The sequence below is a fragment of the Selaginella moellendorffii genome, unplaced genomic scaffold (genome assembly GCF_000143415.4).
Source record: "Selaginella moellendorffii unplaced genomic scaffold, v1.0 SELMOscaffold_31, whole genome shotgun sequence".
NCBI lineage: Eukaryota > Viridiplantae > Streptophyta > Lycopodiopsida > Selaginellales > Selaginellaceae > Selaginella > Selaginella moellendorffii.
This window is the reverse complement of record NW_003314292.1, coordinates 136,457-147,388: the sequence shown is the minus strand read 5'-3', so window position 1 is coordinate 147,388 and position 10,932 is coordinate 136,457. Positions and strand designations below refer to the sequence as shown.

General features: G+C 42.0%; 2 protein-coding genes across 2 annotated transcripts; one reads left to right on the top strand and one right to left on the bottom strand.

Moving 5' to 3' along the window:
• Positions 1-1,352: 1,352 nt before the first annotated feature.
• On the bottom strand, positions 1,353-4,368 carry LOC9649012 (abscisic acid 8'-hydroxylase 4). Its single transcript, XM_002976432.2, has 9 exons — positions 3,722-4,368; positions 3,249-3,567; positions 2,963-3,112; positions 2,515-2,796; positions 2,371-2,460; positions 2,230-2,308; positions 2,066-2,172; positions 1,805-1,926; positions 1,353-1,646 (listed from the first exon to the last, which is right to left on the bottom strand). The coding sequence occupies exons 1-9, from the start codon at positions 3,925-3,927 to the stop codon at positions 1,484-1,486; spliced, it is 1,518 nt and encodes a 505-aa protein (XP_002976478.2). The 5' UTR covers positions 3,928-4,368; the 3' UTR covers positions 1,353-1,483.
• Positions 4,369-8,642: 4,274 nt separating this feature from the next.
• LOC112348599 lies at positions 8,643-10,196 on the top strand. Its single transcript, XM_024681430.1, has one exon. It carries the CDS (start codon positions 8,643-8,645, stop codon positions 10,194-10,196), a length of 1,554 nt encoding a protein of 517 aa, XP_024537198.1.
• Positions 10,197-10,932: the final 736 nt, after the last annotated feature.

Here is a 10,932-nt window from a genome sequence, read left to right as displayed (position 1 = left end):
TACAAACATGTCTAACTCCCCAATCATCCAATCATCTAATTTCGATGTCTTTTTAGCCAAACTTTGTATCCTTTGAGTCCTAAGATATAACAATGTTCAATCACAAGGTCCCACAATATGACAAGATCACAAGGTCACAATATGACAATTGTACATATAAATTTGTCAAGGACGGGAATGTATCAATCAATCAATCAAAATTTTAAGCACAATTTTCTTAAGGAGATCTCCAAATAACTCTAGCAGTTTCTGTTCTGTAAATAGCCAAGTAACCAAGATTGTCGATCACAAGAGCATATAACTTGTTTTGGATGGAGCTCGTTTTGCTAGACCACGCCTCTCCTCTAGATCCAACAGTTGCCAAATTGCATTGACTAGCAGGATTAAGTAGCAACCAGAATCTTTTCCCTGTGTTTCTGAGCTCCATGTGATTATTCCCCTGGGACATTGTAGTATGGGATTACAATTATTTTGCATTGTCAACCTATAAGAATTATCAGCAAATACGAGCCAAGAGTGTTCTAGAGCCCACTGATCAGTGATGTAGCATAGACCCAACAATGTCTTATATCGCTATCAAACCCATCAAGCTCTGGATACTTATGATCATCAAATGTATTAACTTACGAGAAGTTGGAGAACAAAAGCTGGTTATTCTGTTTAGGAGCTAGTTCGAACTCATAACGAAGTCCAATATACTGAAGAACAATATCAACATAACCATAACAATGTTCTCTACCCCTTAACTCTTCTAGTATCCTATCGCACATATCCAGTATATTTTGCCGTAGATTTTGGCCACGCACACCTTTGATCGTTGGACTCATGGTACAAATACCTGGGGCCTCGTCAAACACTCTACTATACACAAATATATAGACCTTAATAAATGTATTCGTATCAAAAATCACGACAAGTTCCATCGTTCTTTCAGCCCCAAATCGAACGTTATCACGCATATTTCTCACATAGCCTTGTATCCTTTCTACCATTGGTCTTATTTGTTCCACACTGAGCATATTATGCAAGGCTCTTATTCTAAAAATCCCATCTGGTGGTGCATAGCACGAATCTAGCTGAGAGATTAGAATGAGAGCTGCTAGAAGAAACGCATACTTGAGTCGTGAAAAAATCCATCCAATGAGACTTCAAAAAGCTTGCCTTGAATTGTTGCCGAATTGAAGTGGCTGAAATTTCAAGGCTCATTTAACCAGTGCAAGCAAGGTTTGAAAGTTTAGATAATTGGAAACTTTGTAAGTTTTAAAAATTAATTAAAATACAATCTTGATTATTTATTTTATAAAAATGCATTTAGTTTCTACTTAACAATGTATCTTGAATATATCTATTCATTTCAAGAAGCGCCCATGCCACCTCCTGACTTCCTCTTATTTTGTTCGTGCTGTTAAGATTGTACACGAGTAACTTGCATCCAAGACTTTTTTGTACAGCCAGCTACGTCTACAAAATATACTAAAAAGTCCTAGTGTTGGAATTCACCAGAGCCGAGCTCCCCAGTTTGACCCTGCCTCGTTTCCTTTTCTAATCCTCGCTCCACTTCTCGTTCTACTTGTATGACCAGTCCGCCCTTGGGGATCGGGACTGGCCACCATCTGATCCCACCGTGATCCTCCTTAATCTTCCAGCTGCACAGAACCACAGAAAACGAGTTTAAAATTCCAAAGTCGTGACAAAGTCTACCAGCAGCAGCAAAAAAAAGCAAAAGAAAGCTACAAGCGTTTTTCTCTCCTGTGTAGGCAGGAAGATACCAAAGAAAGGAAAGGAAGGAAAAAGCTCTTGGTACCTGTATGTAGTAACAAGGTGGTGGATGAGGACGAGCATTTCAACCTTTGCGAGCTCACCGCCCAAGCACAGCCTCTGGCCATTGCCAAATGGTATGAAAGTATTCGGCTTTGGACCACCGTCCTGGAAGAAAAAATCAGCAAAATCTTAATGAAACGGAAGATCTCTGGCCCTCCTCCAATCTTTTCTTTTTTTGTTTCTTTCCTGCTCTCTCGAATGAATCATCAAAGCTTTAGGCAAGCAATTGACCTCTGGACTGTACCTGGAATCTGGTGGGATCAAACTTGTACGGCTCCGTGTAGAGCTTTGGATTGAGATGGACCATCGACGGCGATGCGTAAACTTTCCAGCCTTTGGGAAAGTAGTAGCCTGCGAACAACGACACGATGAACAAACTTTAACTTCTTATGCTTTTTTTTCTCGTACCATCGTACTCGAGGTCGTCAAGTGCTTCCCTGGGAAGGAAGAGTCCGACGTAGGAAGTTCTCATCGTCTCGTTTATCACCTGGAGAGAAGTTGGAAACGAAAAAGCTTAGCTTCGAGTTTGATCGCGATAGAAAACTCAACTCTGAGCGTGAGAGGCATTTCTTTCATGACTTGAGACCACGTAAGTGGAGATCCAGGCTCTCGTTTCCTCCGGATAGCTTCATGTTCTTCCTGATCAAACAGGATTAAAGACGAAGCTTGAATCTCTTCTTTCTTTTGTCTTACCTTGACTCCGTGGAGGAGCTCTGGATTGTCGTGTAAGTTCTTGATGGCCCACACCAGCTGTGCTGCAGAGGTCTCGTGCCCAGCGAACAGGATTGTCATGATGATTCCTCTAACGTGGATGTCTGTCACCGCATTGGCAAACTTCTCGTCCTTGGTTTCGACGCAAATCATCGAGTCGAGCATGTCCAGCCGCTGCTGCTGCTCCCGACCACTCCAGTCCCTTTTCTTTTTTCTCCTCTGCTGGATCATCTCCTCCACTGCTTTAAACATGCTGTCCCTTGCCTGTAGCCACAAAGAGTCGAGACAGGAGAGAAGAACGAGAAGAAGTTGAGAGGAAACACTAAAAAAGCTTTCAGAAGCTCTGCGGAAATCTATGGGGAACTATAGAAGAGAAAGTTTGGTCTTTCAAGAGTAAGAAAGGAAAGAGATTCTCAAGTTGTTTGCTCACCTTGAGACCACGTCGGTAAGTTGTGAAAGGAAGGTTGATGTTGAGCGTGAGGAACGCCTTTTCAAAGTCTTGCATGTTCTGGAACAGTGCGTCCATCTGTTTTCCCGGCTCCATCCCGCATAGAATTTTCATCGCCACCTCGAATGTGTACTGCTCAATGGAAAGCGAAAGAAAAAACAAGTCAATCAATCCCAAAATCGCAACAAAAAAAACTGTGAGAGAGAAAAAGGAGAGAAGAATGTCTGGTGTTTTCCTTCTAGAGCTAGAGCTAGATGATTTAAAGTACCTTGGCCATTTCGCTGTAGACATTGATGGACTTTTGCTTTGTCCAGGAATCGAGGACTGAGCAAGCGAGCGCCTCGATCGCAGGGACATGGAACTGGAGGGACTCGGGATACAGGGAGGAGCCAACGATTCTCCGGACATAATTGTGAAGCTGCTCGCTGCCAAAGCTGCGCGTCGGATCGATGAGAGAATTTGCAGACTCGGGATAAGCAGGCTTGAAAAACTTTTGAGCCGACTGGAGCAACCACTTCGAGGCCTCCGGAGTGGTGACAATGATGCATTTGTCGCCAAAAAGCGAAGTGGAGAAGATCTCTCCATATCTGAATACTCGAGGGAGTTAGAACCAGGAAAAATGGACGATTTGGAACGCACCACAGTGAGAAAGCACGAGAGAAATGGAGCCATCAAAACGCAAGAACACAAACCAAATGAAACAGGAAAAATGCGTGACGAGAAAGATTGAATAAGTTTTACCTGGCAATACGAGTGAGATAGAAGCGGTGTGGATCTCTGAGAAAGCTGAGCGTTTCGCCGACAAGAGGGATTCTCCACGGAGGACCCGGCGGAGTCTTTGCTCCACTTGTGCTCGACACCTCCACCGCCACTCTACTCTGCTTCAGCATGAAAAAGGTCACCACCAATCCCAGAAAAATTCCCACCAACATCATCACTAGCTCCATCGCTGGTCGATGGAGAGAAACGATTTTTTCCTTTTTTCGTTCGTCGGTGGCAGTCTCAAGAACTCTAAAGCCCCAAAACGAGCACGAGGAACACTACAGAAAGACCAACTTTGACAGGCAGAGAAGGAAAAAGAAAAGGAAAATCCCGGCGAATTCTTCTCTCAGCTCACATTGTTTATTCTCCTCCTTGAGGCCTCCCTTCTTTCTCTTTCATTCTTCGGTTATATCTCGAGAGGAAATGTTACCTCGCAGTCACTCGCGACTGGCAATCACGCAATCAATCCATCAAATCGTTGGGTGTTGGTATGTTGGTGTTGTCACCAGACCAACTAGACCATGATAAAAACAAAAACCCACCCGTGTGCCACAGCAAGGAAAGAAAGAAGAAAACAAGACGAGCGAGAGAGAAGATTGATGGAAAGGAGAGAAAGATGGAGGGAGAACAAGACAAAGCAATCAGAGTGAATAGCTTTAGAAAAGTTCCACGACCACCCCTTTGAATGCCAAAAGATTTTAAGGGAGAGAGGAGGAAGAGGAACAAGAAAAGGGATGCGAGCGAGGAATGATGGGCGAGAAAGAGGCTCCTTCCAAATTCCAATTCCATTCCAACCATTAAAGCGATGGCAGGGCAGAGCGCAGGCGCAGCACAGATAACTAAATGTGAAAGCCACAGCGCATTGACACCGATTTGGAAAGCTCTAAAAGGATTGATCTTGAGCGTGAGCAAGTAATCAGGGAGGGATTTGCGCTAAACACGAGCTCAAACAAATCACCTGGAAAGATTGAAGGACGATCCCAGCCCCACGCGCGTGTGTATCTGCTGATGTGCGTGCACACGAGTCATTCTCTGGGAAAAAAATCCCTCCCTGACACGCCATCTTTCCTGAAGAACCCTAAAATGGTTAAAGATAAATATAATTATTGTATTGGTTTTTGCCAAAACTGGCTGTGGCTGTGCCCTTTGGGGTGGGGCAAACAATCCAATATGGCCGCAGCAGAATGGTATTATGTGGCAGTTGGCTATTACTTCTTTGTTGATGCCCAGCTCCAATCCATCAAAGCCTCCCTTCTGCTGGGAATGATGCAGCCTAGCTCCTAATAGCAGATGCCAATTCCTAGCGCCAACACTCTCCTCTTGTACCATGACAGTAACTTGCTTCTTTCTTTTGACACTGCTTCACACCTAGGATTACCATATTTCCATGGTCTGCATGTCCCTTGTAAATTCCTATTGACACAACCAAAAGAATGCCTTTATCTCTCTCAAACAACATGGATAACTCCATAACACTCTGCCTATATTTAAACAAGCTCAGAAACATTGTGTTTCCATGATTGATCACAAGCTACCCAAAGATTCTCTCTAGCTTGACTAAGGGATGGTGATTGAGTTCCTTGCTTGCTTTAGACATGCCAGAACTTCAAACACACTTGCATAAACTCAAACAAGCTCGGGAATATTATGTTGCCATATATCTTAGCCTAATGACCATTTAAAAAGCATTTTCAATTCTTTGGCCTGATCCAGAATCTCCAAATGCTCAGTCCACTAACTTCTTCCCCAAAGTCACCATATGATTGATCTACCTTGGTAAGTTGAGACTTAAACTCTTGAGTCAGTGAAGTAGTAAGATTTTCATCTCTGCTTGAATATCCTGTTCCTTCCTGCCTTTAGCTTGGTATCTGCTTGCATAAACAATTCCCTGACCTTTAGGCATCTATTAACATCCTGGGCAATTGATTCTCTATCCTAGTGAACAAAGACTTTTTAAGCTTGTTTGCCAATCCTAAAGCATCTAAGGCCTTAACTACATTGCAATGTGGCTCAAAGCATTTGTATAAGCTTGTACCATTTCACATTCTTTCTATTGTATTAATTTTGAATATAGTAATAGTCCTCGACAAAGTCTATAAGTAATCATTAGTTGCAAAACAACTAACAATCACTCTTCAATTTGCCTTCACAAAACCTAATATTAAACTCATGTCATCGAGTTATATACTTATCCAACATGAACATGATACCTCAAACACAAGATAAAGGTTCATGGACAAACACAAACTAAATGACCATTCGAATTCAACTCAACTACAATAAACTAACTATGCACGATCAAAACTTAGTTGAAATTAAGGTAAAGACCATGCGATGAACTCATATCGGTACACAACCTCCTTATAGACAAAATTATAGTATGATATCTCAACATTAAACAACTAAGTTGGATATTACCATCCTCAGCCAAAGCACAAAACTATCAAGACTAAGTCAGGATTAATGAGAGCTCACTACTCTTATAGAGTGTAATAAAATGCAAGATGCAAACTGCCACCAAGCATAATGCTACAAAAGAAAGGCATAAGGGTCATTTTTTTTAGAAAAGCGCAATAACCACTTTTTTACACCAACTCCAGACTCTATCCAACACAGATGCTTTAGCCCCAAAGTTAGCATTCCTTTCAGGTAGCATCATACAAATTACCTACTAAAGTTTAAGCTAACCAAAGTCAACTCTAACCCCTTCACTAGTTTGTATTGGCTTATGAAAAAAAAAATGGTTTTCGAACAAAGTGATCGACAGATTAACCATTGGAAAAGCCTAAGAAAATTTATGGAAAATTTTTCATCCTAGAGAAAGAATGACTTTATGTCTAGGAATACAAACTTTCAAGACTCAACCAACTTCCTCCTACCAACAATTTCACATATGTTCACTTTAACACAAATTCATGACCAACAGTATGTCTAAACATCGAATATCATGCTCATATTTTTGATATCCAACACCAACATCCGCAAAAATGTAAAATAAACATCCAAGATTTGATCACGAAGACCATATCTTCGGATATCCACATTGCACTAACACTTTTCTTCAATCACCTTCAAGATCTAATGTGAAGCCAAAACACTAAAAAGAAAAATGACATAGAAAATTAAGATCTAAGAAAATTCCTTATTATTCGAAATATTAATGCAACTTCCACTAACACAAGTGATAGTAATATCAATGCCTCAACTACACACCTTTTCTATCAAACAATCTACTTCAAGTACTAATGGATAAACCAATAAGCCATAGCAATTGAATGTTATAACCCTTTCCTAACACATTAATGGGCAAACTCAAGGAACTAAAAAACTAACTTAAACTTAACATAATGGATCACCATTGAAAATCTAATTAAAGCTACTACAATGCTACTAAATGCAAGTAAACTAGCTTCACCATCAATCATTTTGGAGTTGATCATCGTTTGACCAAGCAACTTCATAAATGCATTACTCATTATCATATGGATATGATATAAGTATCACAATAACTTGATCATCAATTGAGAAACACCACGAGCAATGCCTATATAATTACTTCAAAGGTTTATATGAGTATCAAGTGCCAACTCGATTCGACAAAATACAACATAAATGCCACACCCCACCAATAAAGATTCACAACACCTAACACCACTAATTTTTGTTCATAATATGGACAAGCTCATACCACTCTTTTTCTAACCAAACTCAAAACTAATCCAACAATAAATTACTCAAAGAGCAATAGCAAGGCTCCCCAGAAAAGAATTAACCATTGTAACCCAAGTCTTTAATAGCAAACCTAGACAAAATGGTTTAGCACTTCACTGCTATCCATCCCATAACTCACCATTTGAGAGACCATTATTTCCAACATGCATTAAGGTAGGAACTCTTGACTATATGATGTGCATATGAGTAATGAGTCACACCTCGTTGCAATTCATTTCTCCAAGAAGAGAAAATGATTTACATGTTTGATCCTTCATCCCTGATGACTCTCTTTTCGATCTCATCTTTGACTAAACCTCAAGTTTGATTTTGCACTGCCTTCAGTTCAATCCAAGAAAAGTTTATGAGAGAGCACAGCAATGACTATTTGAACCCATAGACTAATCCCTATAGTCTTGATTGATCCACTTGTAATCATGCCTAGGAAGGATCCATTAATGCCGTGCTAAATAGCTACATAGTAGCCTATTTACCACTCATAGCAAACCCAAGGGAGGTTTACTTTCACCCATGGTACATGGAACAACTCATAGAACTAACAATAGGCTAACATTAATCCTGCCAACTCAAAGCATAACCTTGAGTTGCTAATGTGCTTCACTCATGAGCCCAAGCGCAAACTTGTGCAAAATGTGCATCTTAGTCCATCTTATGAGCCCAAGAGCAAGCTCACATAATACAATACAAAAAGGTAACCAAATTTATACCTAAGGAACGATTGTAAAGCCTTTGCACCCAAACATGTACCCATTTGGATCATCGTTTTCATCTTTATATATGCAATGAGACTAGTTGCCCAATCTTATTGGATAGTACTCGTCGAGACTCAACTTGTCTCTGATACCAAATGTAGCGCATATAGTTTTTACCATTTATCCTATGGTGATTTACCATTGGATAACCACGAAGCGGAACCTAAACCCTCTATATGCCCGTGTTACGAACACGGCCGGGATCCCGGCCGTGTTCACCGTGTTTCACGAACACGGCCATGGGTCGTGTTCCCACGGCCGTGTTCGTGAACAGTGGTCCGTGTTAGTAACACGGACCACTGTTCAGAATATTCTCGCACGGAATATTCTGGTTTTAGGGCGCACGGCATCACACGACAATCCAGCCAGGGCGCACCATTTCAGGGCACAGCAGCAGCAATCCAAGGCAAACAAGCATGGCGCAGCAATCCAGCATACTGCGAAAGCATCCTTCTTCGCGATGGTGGGATGAGGTAAGTGTTCTTGAGAGCAGGGGGCATGGCCACAAATTATGGTCATGCAAATACTGCCCAATGGTGAACAAACTGAGTGGTGTTGATCGTGTGCGAGCTCATCTGTTAGGAGAAGGCCCAGGCAGCAAGGATATTGTGAGTTGTCCTCTCATCCCAGGTAACAAGAAAGCGGATCTGCTCAATATGCAAAAGGTTATTGATTCCGAGAAAGGGGCAAGGGGGAAGAAACGGCCGAATGAATCTGGTGGTGCTTCTATGAGAATGGATGGCAATGTCCAAGGATTTCCACCGGTGGTATCATCCCAGTCAAGTGGAAGTGGCTGCAGTTCCCTGTTTTTTAGCAAACAGAGTCAAGTCCATATTGTTGATTCGATGGATCCTGAGCAGAAGAACCGAGTTGATGTGGCTATCGAAAGATTTTTCTGGAATGAACACATTCCATTTGTCAAGGCTCGGTCACCTTACTTCCTCAACATGATACAGGAAGTTGCCAGGCATGGTGTGCCTTATGCACCACCAAAATATGATGATCTCCGGGATAAGCTTTTGGTGAAAGAGAAACGATTCATTGACATTGAGATGGCATCCTTGAGGAAGCAGTGGGAGCAGAGGGGTGCAACCATATGCGCAGACGGGTGGGCAGATAGGAGGAATCGGCATATCATGGGGCTTGTGGCATATAGTCAAGGACGAGGAGCTTTTTTGAAGGCTATCGACATTTCCTTAACAGGAAAAACAGCTGAAAATACTCTGCGCTGCTGGGAAGAAGGCATTAACATTGTAGGTGCAGAGAACGTTGTCATGGTTGTGACCGATGGGGAAAATGCAAACAGAGCAGCAGCAGCACTTTTGCAACAGAGGTACCCGAAAATTCAATGGGCAGCATGTTTTGCCCATTGCTTGAACAATGCCTTGAAAGACTTCGGTGTACTTCCATGGATGGCAACACTTCTGGAGCGTGGAAAGTCTTTGGTGATCTTCGTTAGAAACCACTCTCATATAGTGGCACTGCTGGCGGAGTTTACTCACAAGCGATTGCTGCGTTATTGTGATACCAGGTTCGGCTACAACTTCATTATGATGGAGAGGCTGGTGGAGCTCCGAGAAGCTTTACAACAAATGTTCGTATGCCCTGCGTACAGAGCAAGGCCTGAGTCGAAGTCGAGAGCAGGAAGGGACAGTTATGCAACGGTTTTTGATGACAGTTTCTGGCAACAGGTTAAGGACATGCTAGAGGTGTCCAAGGATGTTATGCTGCTTCTTCGTGTTGTGGACGGTGATATACCTGCGATTGGAAAGATATATGAGTGCATGAACAGGTTGGATGCAAGTTTAGAGGAAGGACAATCGGATTATGGCAGGTACAGGGAACTTCATCAGATCATGTCTAATAGGTGGCATGAGTATCACTCGCTCATGCACTCGGTGGCGTACATGTTGGACCCCGAGTTTCAGGAGTATGAAAAGCATGCTAACAGAGAGGTCATGAAGGACTAGAATGCTTATCTGCTGGCCATGTTTACATCCAGTGAGAGGGATGTGATACGTGATGAGCTTTTAACTTACCGGAGGATAGGAGGCATTTTCAACTCATATGATGCTAAGGCTGATCGCACTAAGAGGGGAGCTGTACGTTGGTGGGAGGACTATGGTTATGAAACTCCAGCTCTTCAGAAGTGGCCATTCAAGTTCTAAGTCAGGCATGCTCGTCATCCTCGGTGGAGAGATTGTTCAGTACTTTCGAGCATGTTTCTTCAAAAAAGAGGAACAGACTTACCATGGACAGGACAGCGGATCTGGTTTTTGTGGCTTGCAACACCAGGTTGTTAACCTGCAAAAATGATCGTGATTACGACAAGTTTGTAAGCTACAAAGTCCTGGAGACAGTTCCTCATCCTGAAGACGAGCTTGAGTCAGGACAGGAAGAGGAAGATGGAGATGATGTCGAAGATCGTGAGGTCGAAGATCATGAGGTTGAAGATGACGATGAGATGCAGGATATTTGAGTAGTTTAAAAGTGTGAAGTAGTTTATGTGCAAATAAAAATATTAAGAATAATATAATAAAATATAGCATATTCCTATAATAATATAATAAGAAATAGAATATAATTTTTAAATAACATATTCTTAGAATATTCAGTAGAATATTCGTGAGCCATCGTGGGCCGTGATCGTGTTCCGTGTTCGGGTTCCTGAAATCTGAGGCTCGTGTTCGTGTTCCGTGTTCGTGT

Excerpts from the sequence above, each read along its gene's own strand:
- LOC112348599 (XM_024681430.1), top strand. The coding sequence starts at position 8,643 with ATGGCGCAGCAATCCAGCATACTGCGAAAGCATCCTTCTTCGCGATGG.
- LOC9649012 (XM_002976432.2), bottom strand. The coding sequence starts at position 3,927 with ATGGAGCTAGTGATGATGTTGGTGGGAATTTTTCTGGGATTGGTGGTG. Across the intron at positions 3,113-3,248 it reads TCTACAGCGAAATGGCCAAG|TACACATTCGAGGTGGCGAT; the intron begins GTACTTTAAATC and ends TCCATTGAGCAG. Across the intron at positions 1,647-1,804 it reads CACCTTGTTACTACATACAG|CTGGAAGATTAAGGAGGATC; the intron begins GTACCAAGAGCT and ends GGTTCTGTGCAG.